The sequence below is a fragment of the Panthera uncia genome, chromosome B1 (genome assembly GCF_023721935.1).
Source record: "Panthera uncia isolate 11264 chromosome B1, Puncia_PCG_1.0, whole genome shotgun sequence".
NCBI lineage: Eukaryota > Metazoa > Chordata > Mammalia > Carnivora > Felidae > Panthera > Panthera uncia.
Window position 1 is genome coordinate 33,419,262 of NC_064811.1, and position 26,518 is coordinate 33,445,779.

Genomic DNA, 26,518 nt, shown 5'->3' on the forward strand with positions numbered 1-26,518 from the left:
AACTGGTCACCCTAGGAAAGCTTGACCTTTTTCATATACTGAGTCTGTTTGAGAAACGTATGTATGGGAATTGAATTGGTTAGCAACCCCCAAAAACAATAAGCCGTAACTTGATTCACTTTACTGGTCAAAAGGATCTGATTCAACAAACAACTGCAATCCTGTATTTTTCACTGAACAAAATTATATGAAAGTATCTCCATCAATAAAAATAAGAAAAAAAACACCTTGTTTTTCCAACACAAGTAGATAGCATATACCCTATGAATCAGCAATACTGGATGTATATCCCACATAACCTCTCACGCAGTTCCATCAGAAGAGGTGTGTGTGTGTGGTGGGGGAGGTGGGGGGGTATTCCCTGTGGGATCAGTTGTGGTGCTGGGGGCATGGAGACACTCTAGGAGCCCATCATTCTGTGAGGGGAATGGGAAATGTGTTGGATCCACACCATGAAGCACCATGCAGCAGTTTGAAATTAGGCATTAGCTGCACATACAGTCTTATGGATATATTTTTTAAACACAGCACATGATAAAAATATCCTTTAAATAAAGAACACACACACAGTAACAATAGTCTCCATCACAAGTATACTTTTGAACTGAAAGTTACCCATTAAACACATTAGATGATGGGTGGAGAATGGGAGGGAGGGAGGGGAATGACAAGGAGTAAATAAGGAAGCAGGTAAAACAAGAGAAATATTTTTACGTGTACAAGTGATGAAAATACATGATGAAACAGTGCATATGATTAACTCAACTATCTGCAACTGAGGTTCAAAACAAACTTACTTATTTTACATTTACGTCTTTCCCTAAACAATAAAAGTACTAATGAAAACTCATCACAGATATAGACATTGCTTAGGCGGTCTAAAAGGACTCAGGGCTTTAAAAAGCCCTAAGTTGTGTCCACTATGGAAGGCACTGGCCCCACGGGCACCCGAAACACAGCTGGTCTGAACTGAGATGGGCTGCCAGTGCAAAACACACACTGGGTGTGAACATTTGCATACAACCAGAAGAACAGAACATATTAATAATTTGTATATGGGTTATATGTTAAAATGGGTTACATATATTGGGTTAAATAAAATCCATGACTAAAAGTAATTTCATCTGTTTCTTTTTTTAATGTGGCTATTAGAATATTCAATATCACATATGCGGCTCACATTGTATTTCTAACAGACACACTGGTCTAGAGACTTCCAGTGAGCCAGGGGCTCAAGAGGAATCCCTTCTGTAAAAATTCCTTTGGCACCTCAAACTGGGAGGTCCTGAAATACATAAACGTGGCCTCCTGACTGGGAGGATATAAAAGCAGTTCAGGATTAAATACTAAAATTCTAGATAAGGAATTGCCAACAGTTTGAAACACCTACCACCGTCCATTGCTCTCATCTTAAAACTTTCCTAGGAATAATGCTGCTCTTCAGAAATTCAAGTCTACTCCTTGAAATTTGACTAAAGGAAAAGAAAATTTCTATTATAGCTCATTCTGAAGCTATGACTTACGATATAATTGGAAAAATCTGACCCAGTTTATCAATACAGATACACAGATGTATGATTTAAGCATCCACTACTGGGAGGTTCTTTTAAAGTCAAAATGGCCTTGGCACTAACAATTTAGAGATTGTGTATTCACAGTAATTACTCCTCTCTTGTTTGTTCTCTCTCTGTCACATGTAGACTATTTTTCCTACACTCTTTTGTATGGACCAACTGCACCTATTAAACATCTCTAGGCTCTTTTATGACAAGACCCTTGGATTTTCATTTGTCTGCCCCAGTCCTGAGTAGAATGTTTGGCATTTATGCACGGTCAATGACTATCCATCAAATTAACTGGAAGTGAGTATCTCTAGAGAAGTAGATTGAGATGTCTGGGGAGGACTCAAGTCAGCTAAGTTACTCTTTTGCGATTGCTTAGGAAAATTACTAGAAAGCACCAAATACTCAGCAATGTTTTCACACTTCATCAACGTCAGCATCCACAGTAATGTATTATTGAGGTACTTGTTAACATGTGCTGGACACTGTTGTAAACATTTTATGTGTCAATTCCTTTACTCCTTACAAGAACCCTTTAAGATTGGTCTTATCTTTCTCCCATTTTATGGATGATGCATAGTGAGGAGAAGTAAATGATTCCTGGTCCCAGAACTAGTGACGGTGGAATTGAGATTCGAGGCAGGCAGTTCCACCCCAGAACCCATGCTCCCAAGTACATGTTAGTCAACATACAAAATTACCCATTTCAGGACTGGGTCCAGACCAGTGCAAGGTTCTTATATTCGTGCCCTACTTTTCAACCTCCATATTGCTGCTTCATTTTAAGCTCTCAAGAGCCTCACCTGGATTTGAAAATGGTCCATAATCAGTGACTGTGACTGGACTGCTCCCTCTAATCATACCACAGCTAGTAATTTCCCAGAGAATACCCATTTCAACCACTCCCTCCTCCTCTTCCGGTACAAAATAAGCAGGCTTCATGGCAGTGCATTCAACCCCCTCCTTCAATGGTTTCTGCCCGCTTGCCATCTTACTCCTTTATGCCCCTTCTAAGCCAGGCCAACTGCAGACTTACTGGTCTCCCAACACACCACACATTTCAGCCTCCCTGTGCCTTTGCTTATGCTGTTCCCCTGGACTGGAACCTCCTTCATTACTGCCCTCAAACTAAAACTTCAAAGGTTGCTTCCTCCATGAAATTTTTCCTAATCACCCATTTTAGAAAATTAACCTGTTTCTCCCTGTACTATCTCCTTTTAGATACAAATTATTTAGGGCAATTTTTTCCTTAGTATTATTAGTTTCCAATATGAGGCATCCACCTCCCTCAGCTCCTAAAGATAAGTCAAGGATTGTTGTGTATGTGTTGGGAGCCATAATGGATGCCATTGAGAGACAAAGGTGAATAGGGCCCCCTATACAACCACGTTCATAAGTTCAGAATTTCTTATACGGGCAACAAAATACTATCAAAAGTTTTGAGCAGGGGCTGTATGTGTTTTGAGAATATCATTACTGACAAGACAGAAGACAGATGACACGGAACTGCATTAGTGTAAAAATTATGTATCATAACACATGTTCGAAAATTACAAGTTTGTAACAGAAGTGAAAATATCAAGCCAAAATAACACATAATTACAAATTCTACATCCCTATTTAATTTTGCTATCAATATAAATCAGTAATTAAAAACCCAGTCCCCGGCCATTTAAAAGACTGCTTCCTCCCAGCGTGTAACTGTTGTCATGACAACGTGACTTCAGGCTATATCTCTGTACACAAGCTTCTGTTTAAGGAGAGAGGATGAGGATCAATCAGGTTAAATCAAGAATACACGGACCAGTTCTAGAATGTAAGAAAACACCCTTCCGCCCAAGGTTACCCAATATAATCTCTTTAAATCCCTGTAAGTATTAGAAGCAGGCTGAGCTTTTTTAATCAATAAAATTGTGCTTTAGCATCTATGTTCTGCACATTTAATAACATGTACTGAAGTTCTACACACTAGCCCTGTAATTAGTGAGGGAATTCTTCAAAACATATTCTGCCCTTTCACTTACTGACATCCCAAATCTTCCTAAGTCAGAAACTGCCCATCCTTCTTCTGATCTCATCCCTTCTGCAGGATGTACACTCATTGGGGACTGATTCTCCGCTTCCAAGGAGATGGGAAGGGGGAGTAAGGTGGAGGTTCATTACCTCTTCCACCCTTCCAAATTACATAAATGGTGAACATCTTACATGACTATGCAAACTAATTTAAAAATTCTGTGGGAACATGTAATATTTGTGAATAAGAGCCACAAATGGATGAAAACTTAGCTAAACGTTTATAAATGAAATCATTTTCTTCTTTTTTTCCGTGCCTCGGACTTTCGATTAACACTGCCACCTATCCTCACTCTTTTTTTGTGTCAAAGGCATTTAGACTCACTGCATTTGGGTTTATGTTTATGTGTTTATTTGGAGACTGAAGACAGAGCATCCTGCAGCCACCCACCTTATTTCAGTACTGGTCAGGTCAGTAGGACCAGCATGCCCCAACACCATGGACTAGAGTGGTTCGCACCAGGGCACTTCCTATGGGGTATTTGGAAATGTATGGGAGTGTTTGGGGTTCTCACAATGGCTAGGGAGCATCACAGGTGGTTAGGAACCAGGGATGTGAAATGTCCTGCAATATGTAAGGCAGTCTAGTGAGAGGAACAAATCATCCTGATTTTCCTGGGACTTTCCTGATTTTAGCACTCCTGGTCCCAGGCAAACTGTCACCTTAAGTCCAGCACGAATGAAGAACTGTCCCTGCCAACGCTGAAGAGTTTCTTCCTCTCATGGACAGGAAAAATACATTTGCCCCTCTGTCTTCTAAAAATTCTCTATGGTTCCATAACTCTTCACTCTCTTCTGACTATGCCATTTATTTACAGTTATTATCTCAGAAGGGAGAGCAATTTTCTTCATACATACTTTTAACTTAGATGTTCCCAGACACGGGTGAACGCTCAAGCCAGCTTTTGTGAAAATAATTCCTACAAGGCTATGAAATGTCTTCTTATTGCTCAACATGTATGTACTGACTGAGAAACTCCAGCAAAATCTAACAATGAGGAGCTGTTAACAGAATTCTTCCTTGAGAGACTCAAACTCTAGGAAGAAGGAAACATTTTAAATCTAAAATTCAAACTGCATTTTGAGAAACAGACCAGTGGCTTTTTGAACCTGCTTTCTTTTTCTTTGGTTTCCTACATGAATTTTTTTTTTACAAGTAATTTACTCAATTACTCTCAAGCTAAGAAGACATTTTATATGACTGACAAGAATAAAAACTAGATTCTCTACTTACTCATTCAAACAGAGGACACAATAATTAGGGTGAAACTCTCTAAGGATCACATCATACATCTTTATGCAGAAATAGCAGAAACTTTCTCTGGGAAAATGGTTAAGTCAGCTGCTTTTCATTCTCTTTAAGTCTCCCCATCCTGAGGCTATTAGACAACAGAGTTGCTCAAGGATTCTGCGACATTTTTCCTAGAAATACTTTCCCAATATAGTCATCAAGGAGCCCTGGTTTCTGTTTAGTAATAGTACTTTGGAGGCCCAAAGGAGTTAATACCCCTAACTGAATACGGAAAATGTTTTAAGAGCAAGGAAAGAAAGTCTATCATGTAACTGCTCCTTTTGACATCTTTTGGTTCTTAACCTGACAGCAGGTGGCATATGTTTTACTTTATAAATTAGGTAAAGCATTCTCCCAAATTCTTGGTCTTGGTTTAAAGACCAAGATTCTTGATTCTTGATTTAAATCATTGATGTAGATGTGAAAAGGCTAGAGCGCATAATAAATCCAGTCGTATTCCCATTGAGGCTCTCATTGAACTTCAGGGCATATTCTTATGGACCAATCGGTTTAGAATAACAACGACTCGAGAAAACAAAAAGACAATATTTGGTTTCAATGAACAAAAGTACTCTCAACATAAAACTCCCCAAAATTAAAGCTAGAGTTATAAACTAGATAAATTGTAGACTACTTGGTTCTAACATGCTTGTTTTATGAAGAATTCACTCAAATACTTCTTTCAAATATTTCTTTATAGAGACTTTGTCCAATTTCAAATATTTTTAAGCCACTCACTAATTTTCAGAAACTCCTAAATAGTAAAATGAAAGATTCTAGAATAAGCCACTGTGGCACTTAAATTATTTTCAGCTGAAGGTATTTGAGTTCCTGAAATCCCTCACCTGCCTAAAAGCAGAACTTCCCAAAAGAACTCCGTTGTCCATTAACAGATGAATGGATAAAGAAGATGTGGTATGTATATATATACAACGGAGTACTACTCAGCAATCAAAAAGAGTGAAATCTTGCCATTTGCAACAATGTAGATGGAACTAGACTGTATTATGCTAAGTGAAATAAGTCAGTGAGAGAAAGACAAATATCATATGATTTCACTCATGTGGAATTTAAGAAACACAACAGATGAACATAAAGGAAGGGAAGGAAAAATAAGATAAAAATAGGGAGACAAATCATATAGACTCTTAAATAGAGAGAACAAACTGAGGCTTGCTGGAGGGGAGGTAGGTGGGGGGATGGGCTGAAGGGGTGAGGGGCATTAAGAAGGGCACATTTCGGGATGAGCACTGGGTGTCATACGTAAGTCATGAACCACTGGGTTCTACTCCTGAAACCAGTGGTACACTGTATGCTAATTAACTTGAATTTAAATAAATTAAAAATAAATAAATAAATAAATAAATAAGAACTTCATTGTCATAAATTTCCTCTCCCTAGGAACAACTCTAATCTCTTCTGGGAGATGAGAAGTTAGTATCGAAACAGAATCAAACTATCATATCTCCTCCCTATTCTCCTAAGAGACCACTTCGCCTTCCAAAGCAATTATTTGCTTTTTCATAGTGACCTTCCCCCCACGACCTTCCAAAAAGTCATGTGTTCTTCCAGAAGTACCCTCTGCCCCTCCCATCTCTTATTAAGAGTGTATATAAACCTCAAATTCTAACAGCCTCCTTGAGTCACATTTCTTTGTGAACTCTCATGCATAAGTATGTAATTAAATCTGGGGTTTTTTTTTTTTCCCTCTTGCTAATCTGTCTTAGGTCAGTTTAATTTGCAGGCCCCAATTACTGAACCTTAAAGAATAGAAGAAAAGGTTTTCCTCTCTGGCAAATCAACACACTCTGGCATTCATTCATTCCTTTATCAATTCATTCAGTGAACATCTGCCAGGAGCCAGGCCTTGGGCTAGGTGTTGGGACCTGGCAATAAACTGAGACCCCCTCACCGACCCCCTCATGAAGTCTGCAGTCCACACGGAAGGAGTGGAATCTTGTTAGTAATGGACAATTACAGTGAGCAGTCTGCGGAAGTAGAGTCCTGTGGGAGTTTTAACCCCTGTTCACATAGTTGGTGTCTACTAGACTAAGTTCTAAGACAGAACTCTGAGTTCTAGCAGTTAAGTTCTGTCAGAGGAAGGACAGTCTGTTTTACTTGATGCTTATCCCTAGGGCTGTCTGGTATCTGGCACTATAGTGTTTAAGAAGAAACTGTTTAATGAATTCCACTGTCCTAAATCTGGGACTCCAGCATAAACCATTCTGGGTAGCCTATGTTGGCAATCATGGTATTTGTTGAGAACCAGTGGTAATGAACAAAACTATCTTAGACATTAGATTCTTTCCTTCTGATTGAGAACAGACACCTTTGAATGACATATACTCCTTATTCCAAATGTGTGGGATATTCTCCAGTTTCCCTTCTCAATCTACTCTCCATCTTTTCCACCCTGCCCTAGACACCGAGAGAGGCTAAATAAACCCTTGGCAGGTTTGGCCAATGAGAGGCTCAGCAAGTGATAGTAGCATGGGAGAAGAAAGAGGTTGAGTACAAATTCCCCAGCCCCCTCTCTGCAAGAGCAGAGGCGCTGTAGCTGGGCCTACAGCCAGGCTACTTCTTTCCTATCCTCTCAGTTGCAAATATAGCTCTGCCTGGGTCCCAGGAACCTTCCCTCTTCTTGGCCTTTTTGGCCTGGATATGCCAATGGGAACCTGCTCGTGTCAACCCCAGAAGGCTTCCCCATCCCCTGGAAGGTTCTTAATCTTGCCCAAGCCTCTGTAAACAGTGCCTTCTTTAAACTCTCTTCAGTTACCCCACTGGACTGGAATAATCAACTACTTTCCCCTAGAACCCTGATTCATACAGAAATGTACTACAGTTGTACTTCTTTCTTTGGGCTACCATAAGAAAGTACCACAAACCGGATGGTTTGTAACAACCAAATTCAAGATGTTGGCAGGCCCAACCTCTCTCCAGAGCTGCTAGGAGAGGGTCCTCTGCCTCTTCCAGCTGCTGGAGGCCCCGGGGAATTCCTTGGTTTGTAGCGATGTAATTGCCCCCACCTTCACGTGACATTCTTGCTTTGGTCTGTGTCCACCTTTCCCTCTTCTTCTAATGTCACCAGTCATAATGAATTAAGGGCCCACCCTACTCCAGTATGACCTCATCTTAACTTGACCACATCTGCAGTGACCCTATTCCCAAATAAGATCACGTGCATAGGTACCAGGGGTTAGGACCTCAACATATCTTTCTGGGGGACACAATTCAATCCATAACAATAATTAATATATTTAGAGATACCATCTATCTGCAGAATTATTTGAGGGCAGGGAGAAATCTTCACCAATGTGCACCCATAGGAGCGAGTCTAAGGCCAAGCACACTGAAGGCGCTCAGACACACCCAGTAAGTCAGTAAATCACTAAATGAATGTTATATACAGTTATTAAAAAAAGATTTGGGGTTTTATCATAGTTAAAAATATATTAATAAAGACTAAAAGAAGAGAAGCTATCTACATCACTTCTCTGTTGCGGAATTGTAAGCAGGGATGTTGAACTTATAGTTTGCCTATACGTCTAGTTTTGGGCATATCTAATTCTAACATCTCCATGAAGATTTGTCTAGAGAAGTAATCCTCTTTAATCTAACACAATCAGAGAACATCTACTGAACAGCACACTGCTTTAGATTGAACTCTGAGATAAATTCTGAGGATACAGATATGAATGAGATACGGTCACTGCCTTTAAAGAACTCACGTTCCAGGGGAGCCAAAACCTTATATACAAATGCTGAGCTCCTGTGTCCCTTGCTCCCTTCTGTTTTATCAAAGCTCCCAAAGCATAATGTTACTTCTTTTTGGTGACCCAAGGCCATTACTCCAAATATCAACCACCACAGTGAGAGACACTTAAACTCCTTACACCCACCACTGCTAACTGGCAGTTAGCCAGTCCTTTGGGCACTTGCATAAGGTCTGGGTCTGCTGCCCCCCTAACTCTTCCCAATGCTAAGCTGTCCCCTTGCTACTACTGGAAGGCTTGGCTCTATCAACTTCTTTTTTCTCCTGATCCAGATTCTCCTTCCACCTAGCCCCCTTCTAACCCTTATCTGCTAAACGTCAACCCTTATCTGCTACGCAGCTATGTTAGCAACACGTCTGAAGTGGAGTAAACCGGCTTTGAGCAAGAGCCTGGAGGCCCTTCAATAACCAAAGTGAAAGTGGGCTGTACAGGGACGATGAGGCATCTATCTGGGGCTCCTCAAAAGGCTTTTGCCCTTTGTTTCAACTTCTCATCACTGATCTACTTCTGCCTTGCACCAGGGTAGTTTTCTACGTTGACAAGTAATCACATCTAATGTCTAACTGTATGTTTAAACCCTTAACTGACTCCTGCAGAAGTTCAGCTCCTTGAGGCTGTAAATGGAATGGATGTGTATCACAGCGGATCTTCAGCATCTTGTACAACTGATGTCTTGTACCAAATCTTGTACACACTGTTAATAAACATATTCATCTTCTAACATTTAAGGCTCCTTACTACTTCTGGAACTGTACACTTTATCTCATATAATCTTACTGTTGGCCTAGAAGGCAGGACGTTATGCCATAAGGTCTTCTGCATGCTGCAAACAAGCAGCTTTCAGGTAGGGGCGCCTGGGCAGCTCAGTTGGTTAAGCATCTGACTCTTGATCTTGGCTCAAGCCATCATCTCACAGTTCATGATATTAAGCCCAGCATCGGGCTCTTCACTGAGAGCGCAGAGCCTGCTTAGGATTCTCTCTCTCCCTCCTTCTCTCTCTGCCCCTCCCCAGCTTGCAGTCTCTTTCTCTTTCTCCCTCTCTCTCTCTCTCAAAATAAATAAACTTTACTAGAAAAAAAAAAAAAACAGCTTTCAGGGGATGTGAATGCAGTAAATAAGAAAAGAACTTTCTCCTACATAAACCTCATTCTTTACAAAACTGAGAGACACATTCTTTACTTATCTCTGATCTCTCAACCCTGAACCTGGATTGGCTCTAATTCTAGGGAACCTCATGAATACTCGCATTCTCGCTTAATCCAAACCAGTCCATTTACACTCAAAGGTGTGTTAAAAATGGGACTTTTCTCCTTCCTTCTGACCAAAATTATTAGAAAAACTATCAGCAGTAATAAGGTTTACACAAACTCGAAAAATATTGATGATGTTTAAGGCTATTTTTGTTTCACAAAAGTTATTACCTCTCTCTATAAAATTCAATGCCACAGAGTCAACAGTTTTATAGAAAATTTTACTAAAATTAGACTTTAATTCCAAGTTAGTTTTTAGACTCAGGAAAACCCAACAATGTTAAATATAAATCCATAGGTAGCAAGTCAGGAGTAATCTCAGAATGGTGCTTGTTATAATTTTATGTGAAATGTAGAACTTAACAACTAAATAGTAACATTAATGGCACCCACTCAGTGTGAGAATTAGCAGAGATGCTAACTCTTGATCTGACACCAGGTGGCAGACATTTTGCTTTCACATTAAAATTAGCTAAAGTATTCCTCTAAATCCTGTGATTTGGATTCTAGACACATCTGGGGATCTTATTATTTACCATAGGAATTCCCAACTACTAAAAAACAGGAAAGTGTCTACGTATGATGGAGTAGCTACACTACTCACTCCCCAGTTGTGACCACAGATCCTGTGCCCACTAACTCAGCTATTGAACCTACTACGTGAGGTCATCCTGTTACACAGTCGGTCACAGACAGACACAATCCTGAGGGTCAGGAGCTTCCACTCTAGGGGTGGAGGGGAGTATTCATCAAATACTCATTCAAAGAATGAAAGAACCGAAGTGGTTATTTGTGCTACAAAGGAGGACTGTCAGCTTCCTCTGCATGCCTCACAGAGGGAACTGGGGGACAGAAGGCTTGAGATAGGAAATACCCCAAATATCTCAAAATGCAAAGCACCTTGGTAAATGCTGAAGGGCATTTCTCAACATGCAAGCACGAGGGCATTTTAGTGTACTCTTATTAAGTACTGACCGAGAAAAAGACCTAACTTCTAACGCAGTAAGTGCGCTTTTAGAGAAACTTGTGTTTTATTCATCTCAAAAGAATCCAAATGTATCTGAGAAAGAGTCACATACATAGGAGCACTGGGCACACATACAGATACACAGCCTCTGAAATACCTCCTTTTTCCCAGAGGTCTGAGGCCCACAGACTAGGGATTTCTACAGTATGTGACAGATATAAAAGAAGACCACCGGGAACACACTGGACATGCTGTCCCTGACCTCAAGGAGCTTATGTTGTCACGGAGATTTAACAAATCTCCAAACAAACGTACAAATGAATTTCATACAGGATAGAGGGTAAAACACAAACCTCATGTTCCAGGCCCAGGGGGGTGTGATAACAGCAATGAGGCAGACAGTAAGAGGCTTCACGGCAGAAGCAGTGGCAGAATGGCTCGGCCATTCTCCTGTGAATGTCAGATGTCCCTGTTTGTGCTCGTAACTAAGCGCTCATATAGAAGATGCAAGCGATGTGACTCAGAGAAAGCCTATGGCTGCGAATGTTTTCTCCATCTTCCACAAACATGCCTTGTCAACTGCCAGTGACTTGTGCCCAGATCCAAGCCTACAAGCTTCACCCCAAATCAGCCAGCACTAAAGCTGGGCTGAGTCACACATTATTCTAGCCATACATGCTAAGGACACTCTGCTCCCGCTTGACACATCCACTGTCTCCACGCTGGGACAGTAACTGGCTTCTTACCTGGTAACAGTCACTCTTCAAGCTAAGGGCGGGTCTATCTACCTGTGACGTCATTTGCTGGTGGGAGGTCTGGGGCAGAAGCTTTAGTACAAACCGCTACAGAAAAACCTTGTCTTGCCAATGGTTAAGATTCCACTCCAAAAGAAATGGAAAAACCATTCAATCACATTTCTACTTAAATAGATATATTAAAATTAAAAAAAAAAAAACCTACCAGTACCACTGAATATAGGGAAAAAAGCACGGAAAATCACTTAATGAATGTCAGTTCAACTGTCAATCACAAAAAGGGGTTCTTTAGTGAAGCAGCCAGGTCGCAAAAACCTTCTCTGGGTCCCCTCCTCACCCTGAGATCTACAATTCCTTGACGGTATGAGTTGTCAGGAAAATTACAAAGATTATACAAATACAAATAAACAGCCAAAAGCTCATTTTATTAAGATTCCATTTCACTTAGTAACTAGTTCACAAACACATTATAAGAAAAATGTTCTAATTCAGGACAAGAATGGAAAACAAAGAAAGCGGCTCATTGAAGTCACTGAGCTCCAGGTTAATAGGGGTACTTGGAGCTTATCTTGGAAGAAAACGGAGAGACACATAGGAAAAGAAGCGATGGAAAGGGCCACTAACTCCCAGCCGGGCCCCAGGACCCTGGGGAAGCCTTTCCCACTGAGACTGTTTTCTCTTCTGCACAAGGAGTAAGGTAACTGGATGGGCTCTGGGGTTTTCTAGCACTCTGTGATTTCAAGTTCTGGAAGGAAAGGCTAGATATTTTATTCTGCTTAACAACACTTCTCAAAAAAAAGTAGCAGGTTAGAATCTATATCATTAGAGGGGTGCCTGGGTGGCTCAGTCGGTTGAGCATCCGACTTTGGCTCAGGTCATGATCTCACGGCTGGTGGGTTCGAGCCCCGCGTCGGGCTCTGTGCTGACAGCTCAAGAGCCTGGAGCCTGCTTCTGCTTCTGTGTCACCTTCTCTCTCTGCTCCTAACCCACTCAAATTCTGTCTCTGTCTCTCTCAAAAATAAATAAACATTAAAAAAAAAATTAAAAAAAAAAAAAGAATCTATATCATTAGAGATCCCTAGATTTAATAGTAATATTTTCATATAGTTTCTAACAAATTAACAGTTAAGATGTGGTGCCCAACAAACAATAAACAATCTTTGGAAAGGTGGTAGGCAGAGTTCTTAGATGGTCCTGGGGTGGCTTAGTCGGTTAAGCATCCTAAGCAGCCTTGATTCCGGCTCAGGTCATGATCTCACTGTTTGTGCGACTGAGCCCCACACTGGGGGCTCTTCTGCCCTGACAGTGCTGAGCCTGCTTGGGATTCTCTCTCTCCCTCTGCCCCTCCTCCGTTCATGCACTCTCTTTCTCTGTTTCTCTCAAAATAAAAACAAATAAACTTAAAAAAAAAAAAAAAAAAAAGAATTCGTAGATGGTCCCAAGATTCCTGCCTCCTGATGTACACACTCCGAACAGTTCCTCCTGGGAGTATAGGCAAGACCGAGGAATAAGATGGGCTATCACTCTGTCACATTGTAAGGTGAAGCGATTTTGTAGATTTCATTAAGGTCCCTAATCAGTTAACTCTGGGTCAACTACAAGGGAGTTTCTCCTGGATGGGCCTAACCTCATCAGGTGAGCCCTTAAAGGATATAAGTAGCAGCAGATGCTGGTCTTGAAGAAGTAAGCTGCCACATGTAAAAGGAGGGGACACAGGGCAAGGGCCCATGGACGGTCTCTAGAGCTGACAATGGTCCGGGCCAAAAGCTAGCAAGAAAATGAGGATGTGGGTCAGACAGTACAAGGAAATAAACTCTGACAATAACCAGTGGGCTTCAGAGAGGACCCTGAGCCCCAGATGGGATCTCAGCCCCAGCTGACACTTTGCCTTCTGCCCCTGAGGCTCTCAGCAGAGGACCAAGCTAACCCGTACCCAGAATCCAGGTCCACAGTAACTATGGATGTTGTTTTCAACCGCTGCACTTGTGGCAATTTGTTACCCAGCGAGAGAAAACTAATATAGGACACCAAGATTTTTTTGGAACAACAGAAGGGGGCTCTTTCCCCTTTCACCACCAGCTAGACCTTTCTCCACCTTCTCTAGTCCACAGTGCCGTGGACATCGCTCTGCCTCCTGGGGACTTTTTTCCTTCTGCATTCGTTGTGGATTCATTTACTCTTCTACAGCCCAGGCCTAAGAGAGCAGCAGCTGTGCCACTGTGGGCCTGAGGTAAATGACAGAATGTCCACATATGATCCATGAAGGGAAACAGCACAGCCAACGAGTAGCCAATAAAAGTATGACCATTGAGCTCAAATACATGTAATACCTCAGAGGGAAAAATCCAAGACAGTATCAAAGACAGTAGAAGTTATAGCCCTTAAGTTAGCTCCCTTGCCCGTTTTGTGTCATCTAGTAGACTGTGTTTATGGTCTTACAGCTTTATAGCTGCATATGGGCACAAAATAAAATTTACATTGTGTAGCTTTGGGGACAAGGACAAAAAAGGCAGTAAGAAGTATCCAAAACTTGCTGTTTCTCAAACTCGGACTTTTTCTCAAGGCTATTTGCTCCCAATCTCTTCTCCTGACTAGGAGAGGTCTCAGATCTGATTCCCCAGGAGGATGAGGGGACTCCCTGAGTCGAATTCACTTAGGGAAGCTTGCTGACAATGGAGATTCCTGGGCTTCAGCTAAGACCCTACCCAACCAGAATCCCTGGGCCTCAGCTATGATCCTACCCAAGCAGAACCTCTATGGGGAGGGGGCAAGGGAATGGGCACTTGTTAACACTAAGTTTGCACAGTAAATTTGCAAACCAAGAACGTAACTTGGCCAACAACATCTTCTTACAGATGAGGAATGTGAGCTCACACAATCTGCTTATAGAGACACAGCTAGCAAGAAGAGAGCTAGAACTGGAATCCAGCATGTGTAACGCACTGACACCGACCAGGAAGCTGGAAATGAATCAGTCTTTGTGTTTTCCACACTAATATTCTCCCCCATTAGTATACATAATTAAGCATTGAAGATAAAATGACTTTGTAGTGACAGAAATATGTAAACACATTAGGGAAAAAAATTCCATTGTACCAAAGTCTGTGATTAGTTAGCATCTTACGGTTAGGGCAAAATTTGATGGTACACTAAGTTATCACTGGGATGGCTTGTGAGGAAGGTCCCTCGTTGATCGTCCTTTCCAACCACCCACCAGCTGCAAATGATGAGTGTCCATCTGGCTGCAGGTGTGGTCCCTGCTCCCTGCAGACAAGGAGGCCACCATGACTGTGCATGGGCCAGCCCCACTCTGCCTTAAAATAAGCCCTCAATTTCACTCAATTTCCAACAAACCCCTATTGTTGTAGGCTAAAGCATGTCCCTTCATATAATGAAACAGTAATCCCCCCCCCAGTTCCTTAGGGAACTGTACTTGGAGACAGGGCCTTTAGAGAGGTGACTAAGGTTACAGGAGGCCTTTGCAGGGAGGTCCTAATCCAACGAGGCTGGAGTCCTGCTGAGGAGGGACACAGGTGTGCCTGCACTGGGGAAACACCATGTGAGGAGGAAACAAGTGGGTGGCTACCTACAAGCCAAGAAGAGAGGCCCTAGAAGAAACCAAGCCTGCTGGCACCTTGATCTTGGACTTCCAGCCTCCAGAACTATGAGAAAATAAATTCCTGCTGTTTCAGCTGCCCAGTCTGAGGTATTTTGTTCTGAAACCCCTAGCAAACTAATACACCTATCTATAGTAGTAATTCTCACAAAATATAAAACCCCTTGTGTGATAGCCAGTTAATATATTACATTAGAAATTTTTTTTTTTAATGTTTGTTCTTGAAAGAGACAGAGACAGAGCACGAGCTGGGGAGGGGCAGAGAGAGAGGGAGACACAGAATCTGAAGCAGGCTCCAGGCTCTGAGCTGTCAGCACGGAGCCCGACACGGGGCTCAAACTCACAGACCGTAAAATTATGACTTGAGCCAAAGTCGCACGTTCAACTGACTGAGCCACCCAGGCACCCCAATAAATTACATTTTTGAGACTGCATTCTAGCCACCCTTCTCTTCAGACAAGGTTGATTGTAAGCAAACCTCCCCTCCTGCTTTTTCAAGATTAGAAAATATTCATTTATTCAATGAATTAAAAACATACTTTCCCTGCAAGTATTCAAATGTGAGTGAATTTCTCTGGTCATGAAGTAACCAAGAATCAACAAAAATAATGCATATAGGTCACTTCTGCTCATCCCTTATAAAATAAATCTTAATTTAATTTAATTTTTTAAGTTTATTTGAGGTGGGGGGGGTTGGCACAAGCAGGGGAAGGGCAAAGAAAGAAAAGAGAATTCCAAGCAGGCTCTGTGCTTGTCAGTGCACAGCCTGACCCGGGGCTTGAACCCATGAACCGTGAGATCATGACCTGAGCAGAAATCAAGAGTCAGACAGTTAACCGACTGGGCCACCTGGGCATCCTAATAAATCTTAATTTTAAACAATTAAACCTAAATATACACAGGAGATCAATTCAACAGAGAAAAAAGTAAAACTACTCTCCCTCTGCCCCAGCACAAACTTCAGGAACCTTTGTGAAACAAACACAAAGACTGGAGCAAAACCATGTGGGCAGGTTTCCTTCCTGCTTGGACCCCACCAGGACACCGACCATCAGGGATGTCCTCCTCCTCCTTCCCAGACATGAAACATCAAAGTTCCCAAAGTCCTTGCACTTATTCAAATGCAGCAAATATAAAAGTGACAAACTGTCCCCCTTTTGGAACCAACAGGTAACAGATCCCTGACATGTACCTGGGCTTTATCCTCTCTAGGGAACTGGAACTGCCCCTTGCCATGCCTTTCTAGAGGGACTCCCCACAAAGGCCAGGGAAGACAGAATCGAAGCAGACAAGGGAGACACATTACCAATATTCGGCGGTGCAAAAATGGTAACAGTGATTGATGCTTACTGAGCACTCACCATGAGCCAGGTGCGGTTCTAAGCACTTTCTGTAAGTTACTCATTTAATTCTCAACCCTCCCCGTTTTCACAGACCAGGAAATGAGGAACAGAGAGGTTAAGTGGCTTGCCTAAGGTCACACAGTTAATAATGGGTGGTGCTGGCATTCAACCCCAGGCAGCCTGTGTTTTGAGGCCTGTGCTTTTAGCCATTACACTATTTGCTCTCTCCTAAGAACTGATATTAAAGCAAAGACGATTTAAAAAGCATTCTTTCTGTAATCTACCCACCATTCCAGGTCTTGGAAAGTACAGTTTCTGGGAAAAAGAATGAAAAACACTATTAATTTAAATGTAAAATACTGGGAACTAGCAAACATTTCACAGTCTCTTTCCTATCATTCTAGGAGGTAGGTAAATATTGCTTCTCTCAGTCATGGACAGGAGATAAAGCTGACTTAGTACAATGTCACAACAAGTCCAAATCCTTAACTCCAGGATCCTGTTTACTCTGATTTTTTGATCCGTGAATCATGAAGCCTCGTGGGAGAAGGAAAAAAAAGAGTATGTTCTTATCTGCAACACTATTGGTGAGTTCACTGGTTAATTAAATGGTCCAAAGAATGCCCTGGATCAGCAACCATCTGGCTAAAATGCTAGAGGTGGACTATTCCACAGGTTCATAAGCTGATCTTGACCCTGGGAGGCAAAAGAAGGCAGCAATGCATAACTACCAGTGCAAGGGGTCGCTGGGTAAGGTTGAAAAATCGATGGCTCGTCAGTCTCTATAAACCTCAGACACAAGCAGCCTTTCTCAGTAGTAGTAGGACAGGAGTCCTGCATGAAGCCCATCGGGGGCCAACCTCATAGGAAGCTGGCCCATCTCAAGATCTTCAGCACCTGTGTTGTCTTATAAAAGTGCGTGTAGGGGCACCCGGGTGGCTCAGTCGGCTGAGCGTCCGACTTTGGCTCAGGTCAGGATCTCACTGTCGGTGAGTTTGAGCCCCGCGTCAGGCTCTGTGCTGACAGCTCAGAGCCTGGAGCCCGTTTCGGATTCTGTGTCTCCCTCTCTCTCTGCCCCTCCCCTGCTCATGCTCTGTCTCTGTCTCAAAAATAAATAAAAAACATTAAAAAAAAATTTTTTTTAAGTGCGTGTAAATGAGCCTAGAACTGGTTATCTCTGAATGACTTCAGACCTGTCTTTCTTCCTTTTTGGATTCACTTCTGAGATAATGGAGGGCAAAAGTTGATTAGGTAAAAGAAGCATGGATTTGGAGATTCTGAAATAAAGTATGTTGTCACTGGCCAAATGAAGTCTTACACCAAGGATGCCAAGGGCTGAGCTGCTGCTTGATGGTGGGAGGCAAGGAGGGAGGGTTTCCTTACACCCCCACTCAAGAGCACCTTCCTCTGTAAAAACAGTCCAGGTCAGAAATGGTCATTTGGTTCATTGTGCAGTAATGTGTTCTAGTGCCATCCAGGCCCCTGGCATCCCAAGAGCTGGGACCACCGCTAACAAGCAGCAAAGAGTCAGAGAAAATCTGCTCCAAGAAATCTGAAATTATTAAAAAAAAAAAAATTTTAAAAAAAATATGGGGCACCTGGGTGGCTCAGTCGGTTAAGCGGCCGACTTCGGCTCAGGTCATGATCTCACAGGTCGTGAGTTCAAGCCCCGCATCAGGCTCTGTGCTGACAGCTCAGAGCCTGGAGCCTGCTTCAGATTCTGTGTCTCCCTCTCTCTCTGCTCCTCCTCTGCTCATGCTCTGTCTCTGAATAATAAATAAACGTTAAAAAAATTAAAAAAAAAAAAAGAAATCTGAAATTCAGTGTGTTGCTTATTTTATTTATTTATTTGTTGGGTAAAGAATAGTTTGCCATAAAGACGTTGACATAATGCAGTATTCATATTATGGGGAGTACATGAAATAATACAATACACCTTACTAGATTTTTTTTATGGTCAGCAATGGACTTTTTAAAAAATGTTTATTTCTTTTTTTTGGGGGGGGGGGGTAGTGGAGGGGCAGAGAGAGAGGGAGACAGAAGATCCAAAGCAGACTCCTCACTATCAGCACAGAACCCGATTCGGGGTTCGAACGCATGAACCATTGAGACCATGACCTGAGCCAAAGTCAGGCACTTAACCAACTGAGCTACCCAGGTGCCCCTACTAGATTTTTTTTTAAGTAGGCTTCATGCCCAGCATGGAGCCCAACACGTGGCTTGAACTCACGACCCAGAGATAAAGACCTGAACTGAGACCAAGAGTCGGATGCTCAACTAACTGAGCCATCCAGAAGTCCCTACTAGATTTTTTTTTTTAACAATACTCTCTTGATGAATATTGTATTTAATATTCTTGCCGGGACCTTTACACAAGGAAACAGACATTCATGAGCCCACTGTTCATCGCGGCTTTGATTATAACGGTACACTCTCTGGGCAGAGGTATCTGTCAACAATTCCTTACCTTGATAACTACTCTAGAAAAATACTTGGACATAGTCATGAGATGTCTATGAATGTTCACAGAAGCTAGTTTGTTATAAGGAAAAGAAGAAACAACCTAAAGGCCCAGCAGCAAGGAACCGTAAAAGAAATACAGTATACCTATGTTCTAGATTATTATGCAGCAGAACCCAGGAGGTTTTGAACTAATCCCAGCTCCACCACACATTTGACAGATGCCCCTTCCGAGGTTTACTGCTACAAACAAGGCTGTTCGAACAGTGGTTCATGGATGGCTGTTTCCCTGCTTAAGGGTCTGGCTCTCTGACCTTAACCGAAACTCTGTAACCTCTCAGGGACTCCACTTCCTGATACTGTAAAATGCAGAGAGTAACAGTAGTCCTTAGAAGAGGCTCATGTGAGGTTTATAAGCAAAGTGCTAACACTGCCTGGCAAGAAGTAAGGGCCATAGAAATGTTAGCGATTAGTAGTATTATCCCCAAAACATGCCTCGTGTGTGTATAGAAAAAACTACACATAGCTTATTCCATTTACCAATGAAACCTTGGATTGTGAGTAACTTGTCCGATGAGTGTTCCACAAGACGAGCAAGCATTTCTGATCAATTTTACCTTGATAAACGGGCGATGTCTTACAATACGAGTAGTACATGATGCCAAAAGCCACATGATCACAACTGAGCCAAAGGTTCTTGAAATTCACTTTGATATATGAGTGCTTTGGATTACAAGCATGTTTCCGGAACACATTATGCTCACAAACCAAGGTGGTACTCGTATGTAAAATAAAACCAACAAACTACAACCACATCCTTCCTCCCTGCCACTCAAGGTTCTTCTCTCTGAGGAAGAGACAAGGTGAAACAGGTAATGGGAATGGGAGGGAATTCTGACTTATAAGCCTATTCCTCAGAACTGTCTGAATCTTTTCAAACCTGAATCATCTACACTGGCTTTCTCCAAGTTCTTCCCTCCTACTCACTCCTACTGCGACATCAAATGGCATTCTACTCACATCACATCTCCATAATTACTCTCTTCTAGTCACTAATAACCTCTTGACGGTAAACTCAAGATACATTTTTCAATTCTCATTTTACTTCACCTCTGAATGTCTTTCAACACCACTGACAACACTCTTCCTCAAATGGCTTCCATGAAACCCCCCTCTCCCGGCTATTCTGTGACCTCTCTCACCAGTCCTCAATGTCCTCGACCATTTCCTGCCCTCACTCTGGGCCTTCTGTGTTGAAGGCTGATTCCTGGGCCCTTTCTCTACCCACCTGATTCAACGTCTAGGCAACCTCAGCAGTGCCCAAGCTCCAGCTACAACCTCTAGGAATGTGCCTCTCACACTTACACCCACTCCAGATCATTCCTCTGAGTCCCCGACAACATCAACTGCCCACCTGGCATCACCACTGGGATACTTTAAACTCACCATGTGAAGGTCTGGCTTCCTGCTCCCATCATTCCCATCTCAACCATCCGGGGATGGACCACATACTTAGGGCTCCTCCTGACAAATCCCTCTTTCTCATACCCCTAAATATAACCCTACAATAGTTACTGTATCTGTCTTGCATCCATCTTCTTCCCTTCCCCCATCTCTACTACTGCCTTCTTCAGGCTAATCCAACCTCTCATCTGCAATTGCCTCCTATCCAGCCTGTGGCTTTTACTCATCTCCCTCTCAGAGCTTCTTAGCCCACGGTCCATGGACTCCCAAAGATTCTTGTGGCTAGAATTCAGACGGCCCATGAACTTGGGGGTGGGGGGATAGGACACCTTTACTTGCATTAATCTCAAGCTGAAATTCAGCATTTCACTCAATCATGAATGTTAGCAACAAACCATACTAGTATTAGGAGAACACTAATACTTCAAATACTACTGCGATGTTGCCACTAAGAGAAATCAGGTGTTTTCACTTCACATGACAGGTGTCAGATATATTGTTCACTGTCATCACTCCTTTGAAATTACAGCAGCTATTAGACTCCCCACTAAATCTTATTGTTTAATGTGCTAAGAAAGAAGAACACATACCACCACATCACATATGTGAGTTTAATATTTTGGCTACTGCATTTCAATATAATTGGTTTCCTTTGTTATCCTATGTGTTTTATTTTACAGATTCAAAAACATTACTCTTAGAAGGTGTCCCCTAGGCTTTATCAGACAGCCAAAGAGGTCAATGGCACATTAAAGGTCAAGAATTTCCACTAGCTAATTTTTCATGCCACAGTCACAGCTATTTTCTCAAAACACAAATCAGATGTCACCCTCACAAGGCTTCTCACTGTCTGGCTATTTAAGACCACAGTACTTAACAATCTGGTCCTTGCCCACCTCTCTAGCTTCACCTGGTACCACACGACCCCTTGTTCTTTTTTTTTTTTTTTTTTTTTTTTTTTTTTTTTTTTTTTTAACGTTTATTTATTTTTGAGACAGAGAGAGACAGAGCATGAACGGGGGAGGGTCAGAGAGAGGGAGACACAGAATCCGAAATAGGCTCCAGGCTCTGAGCTGTCAGCACAGAGCCCAACACGGGGCTCGAACTCACAGACCATGAGATCATGACCTGAGCTGAAGTTGGCCGCTTAACCGACTGAGCCACTCAGGCGTCCCGACCCCTTGTTCTTAAAGTAGTACCTACACTGACCATCTCTCAGCAATCCAAGCTTCCCAACCCTCCACCCCGACCTCAGGACTTTGTTCATGCTCTTCTCTGCCCACTCATCCCTACCTCTACCTGTTGACAGAGCTAACCCTTCTCCAATCTTCACACCTTCTTGTAAACATCATCTCCTCAGGGAGGTCCTCCCAGGACCCCAAGGCCATCCCTTACCTTGGCTTTACACTCAGAACTTCTAGAACTTTCTCCCCATGGCACTTTTCACGACTGATAATCAACTCTCTTCTGTGGATCTATCAGCTCCTTGAGGCAGGAACCATAAGTGCTTTAGATCTATTCTACTGCTGACTCATGCTAGGAAATTGGCACACATTTGTCCAATTAATGAGTTGAAGGAAAAAGAAAATAATCTAAATGTCCGACAATGGAACTAACTAAATAAATTACAGTATTACACACCTAAGTTACTGGACAACCATTGAAAATTGTGTATTAAAAAAAATTTTTTTAAGAAAAAAAGGGGGGGGGATGCCTGGGTGGCTCAGTCAGTTGAGCGTCTGGCTTTGGCTCAGGTCATGGTCTCACGGTTTGTGAGTTCGAGCCCCTCGTCGGGCTCTGTGCTGACAGCTCGGAGCCTGGAGCCTGTTTCAGATTCTGTGTCTCCCTCTGTCTCTGCTCCTCCCCTGCTCGTGCTCTGTCTTCTCTCTCTCTCAAAGACAAATAAACGTTAAAAAAAAATAACAAAATAAAAATATTGTGTAATACAAGTACATTTGCTGACTTGAAAATGTACTAATATATCTCATATTTAATGTAATACTAAGTAAAAAGGGTAAGTTAACCATGTACATGTTCAGCAATTTCCTTTTTAGTAAGAAGAAAAAAATAGATGTATATACATATGAAGGCACAGACTGCCATAGAACAAAGCCTGAAAGGATATTCATAAAATATGTAACAGTTCTTATCTCTGGGCAGCAGCGCAGGAGAAGATTTAGAATTGTCTATTTATGTCTACCTCTGCTGCCCAGCCTTGTCTTCAATGAACATGCCTTGATTTGTGCAGTTAACAAATGAGTAAAATTTTCAAACTATCTGCTTAAGTTAATAATTTTCGAAAAGTAATTGAACAACCCGAGGTAAGCTATGTTTAACTGAGTTAACCCAGGTCTATTCCAGCAGGATTAATCCTAGAAGATAGAGGCTACATGAGAAACTATAGAACCAAGAATACACCTGACAGTGAGCATGACATCACTTGTAAGGTAATGGTGAGGACTGATTTCATTACCTGGTAAAATCCCCTTTAGTTACACTGAACTTCAGGTTCAATGCATTGACTTATCCACAAGCCATAATACAGAAGATAAAAACCATGGCAATTTTAGTCACTATTAAGGGCAGATTTCTTATGAGAGATGCTGAAATTAAAGTAGTATTTTTTCATTCTGTTACAGTTTAACCACATTAAATCTCTAAGTATGAACACAATAAAAAGATAATGCTCCGAAATTAATTAATTTGAGTTAGAGTGAAGCTGGTGGAAAAGATGAACACCAGTAGTTTCTGGCAAGTTGAGCAAAGTAACACTTCTGATAGAAGTCGAACTGTGTGAGCAGAGCACCCCTGGTAACAATTGCAAGTCTTCACATCCCGTTTATACTCCATCAGAGTAAAACGTGACTTTGCCCTGCGCTCAAGCATTTGGCTGGGATGAACTCACTTGCTGAGTCATGATATCTTGAGTATGACGTTTCTACTTGAATGACTTAGTAGGTTGTCCCAGAGAAGAAATTAGTGACACATGAAGGAGAAAAGAGAAGTCTTGTAACGGACTCTAGTTCTCTTTGAAAGCTTTCAAGTTCCACAGATCACAATTTCCAGACTTTACTTGGACCACGGGATAGCCAAGGGACAGCCAAGAACTTGAATTTGAGACGACTCTTTTCGAACTACTAGATCAATTCAAAATTGCTCATTTCTTCCTTTTACGATCCCCCTCCCCCTCCACCTGCCAGCCTAACAAAATAATAAAGTAAAAAATAAACTCCCAAAGAAATCCAGAAGCAAGCTATCACCGACGAAATTAACTGGGGGCAATAAGAGATGACTTATAATCTCTCGCTGTGACAGTGCAGTCTGCTACCAGCTTCTTCTAGGTTCTTGAGCTACATTTCTCAATAGTTTTCTATCCTTCACATGCCTCCAAATCAACTCCCTATTTGAAGCAAGGCAAATGGTTTTGTGTGTAAACAAGAATTTAGTTAATTAGCCTAGGTAGTATCAGACTCTGTGCAGAACGAAACCATCTCTCCCATGCACATCTGCCTAGCCATCACGTTCCTGAGGCTCCACACGAAAACAGCATCGATGCTTCCTTGTCCAGATGAACTGAGAACAAAGCCGCTGGGAAAGATGCATCCACCACCGAAACGCCTCCAGTGTAAAAGATACGGATACAAGAGGCGCCTGGGTGGTAGTCGGTTAAGTCGACTTCGGCTCAGGTCGTGATCTTGCGGTTTGTGAGTTCAAGCCCCGCATCAGGCTCTGTGCTGACGGGCTCGGAGCCTGGAGCCTGCTTCAGATTCTGGGTCTCCCTCTCTCTCTTCCCCTCCCCTGCTCATGCTCGGTGTCTCTCTGTCTCTCAATAATAAATAAAAACATTTTTAAAATTTTTATAAAAATAAATAAATAAAAGATACTGATGCGAGATCTGACTTATTCCAATCAGGAGACAGAGATCGAGACACAGCACCTTTGGGCCTTGAATCTACTGTATTAATCCACCGCCCATGACTGATAGCAACCAACCACCTAAACAGCAAAAACCTCTCACACACATCCCTCTCCTGCCCCGCCCCGCCCCACTCTCTCAAGCACAAAAGAAACCATACAAAAAGATCTTTGCTGTAAGCTATTTAGACATACATGGAGGGGAGAAAAGGGCAAATAATGGAAAATTAAAAGACAAATTTAGGAGACACAAATTCTTCCCCGGGTTCTTAACCTTCAGCACACCACAGGAGCACAGCAGGAATGGTAGAAATTGATTTTGTGAAAGGCTATTAAAGAGAGTGCTGTTCTCATCAGAAAGTCCCTCCCCTTTTTAACCATGATCAATAATTTAAAGCAATGCCAAAAATCACATCGGTCAAAATGACCAAGAAAACTTTTGTGTTTTTTGCACAGGACAGGAGTAAAATTAAGTCCACGTCTGCTAAGACATTATCACTCTTAAGAGATTAGGTAAAAACTAACAGCTTTTCCACAGTCTGCCAGTATACACTTGAGAAGAAAAACTCAATGTTAAACAACATGATACCAAGCGTATGTATCAAAAGAATAATAAGCTTATCCTTTTTATTACTCAGATATTTGTTTGCTGTCAAAGTTCAAAAGATCAATTTAGAACCTGACAGGCATAAAACATACTTCAGAACTTGATGATATAATGGTAAAAAGTTGTTTTCTTCCTCAGCTCAGCAAACTTCCTAATCTAAAGTTACAAAACAATCAGCAGGAAGCTTTGATGGTTTGATTATAAATTATACTGAACCAATTCTCTGCTTTAATGTGCCTTGTTCTCTTTAGGTAATGATTTGTACCCTAAGGGATAAGGTCTATTTAATATTTCATAGGACTTTTTTTTTTTTTTTAGATTTGACATTTCAACCCAATGACTAATTCTTTGAAATGTATTTAAAATTAGATAGTCATCTTTTCTCAAAATGAAGGATTGAACATAGTCTCTGTGTGTATAATTTATAACAAGGGCATGAAAATTCCCATGATGTTTCTGGTTGGTGACCACAAAACAGAAAAAGTTGAAGAATCACCATGTCTGTGATCGCCCTGTTTCTGGAACTCTTTATCAAGAATGATTCTGTGAGCCATCAAACATTTCTCCAAGAACCTAGTGGATTCATCCCAGGCATGTGCTGAATGACCATCTCTCTAGGATGTAACACAAGGGAATTAGAAAGGAATTAGAGTATACAGAATCTAAGATCCCTTCAAATTCCATGGTCCTGTGGTCCTTCCACTGCATTAAAATGAGATTTTACATTCAAACATTAGCATTCGTCAGACAAAATCAATCTTTTCAAACCTGTTTCCAAGTCTGAAAAACGTGAGTAATTACATCCAGGGATATTCTGTGAATTGAATGAGATAATGGATGTGAACAGATTGTTCATATAGTGGGCAAGAAACAAATGGTCATCATGACTAAGTGACGGTGCCCCAAAGGTGACTCAAAGCCAATCGTGACACAAGAATTTCAAAGCCATATTACCCTAGTCACACAATCCCAACACCCGCACAATCAGACTCGCCCCAGGATGTCTTGTTCACATTGCACTTGTGCCGAAAGCCCTTATTTCAAAACACACTATACTCGAATGCACATGATTAAAATTTCATTCTTATCAACAACCACTCTTTTGTTTTAAAATGCCAGGGGCTAGGACATGGTACATATACAAGTAATATTAATGTAACAGACACGAAATACATGAAGGAGTTTTCCTCTGCCGTCCAAAGTCTTTTTCTCGAGTTTCGTTGTTCATGTAGTGAGAAACATGCGGATTCTTCGGTGGAGTAGAGAAAACAGAGAAGGTTGAAAAACGCGGCCTACTTTTCCACCTCATTTATTGACACACAACATTAACAGTCAGGTGATCATTATTACTTGCTCGGACTCTCAAAAGAGGCAGCTATCCCATGATGCCTTGCCTCTTCCTGTACTTTTCAGGGGTCTGAGCAGAAGGAAAGCCAAGTTCA

At 41.8% G+C, this 26,518-nt stretch overlaps 1 protein-coding gene across 10 annotated transcripts in view; it reads right to left on the minus strand.

Annotated features, from left to right (window-relative positions):
• The window catches only part of APBB2 (amyloid beta precursor protein binding family B member 2), a 382,316-nt gene that overhangs the window by 141,033 nt on the left and 214,765 nt on the right, over window positions 1–26,518 (minus strand). Inside the window, exon 1 of one of the 10 annotated variants that reach the window (XM_049631937.1) lies at window positions 7,857–9,418. The exons of the other annotated variants lie outside the window; for them this stretch is intronic. Within the exon in view, the coding sequence (XP_049487894.1) occupies window positions 7,857–7,965 (109 nt within the window). The 5' untranslated portion in view covers window positions 7,966–9,418. Of the gene's footprint in view, window positions 1–7,856; window positions 9,419–26,518 lie in introns of those variants that run through there. 10 annotated transcript variants of the gene reach the window in all.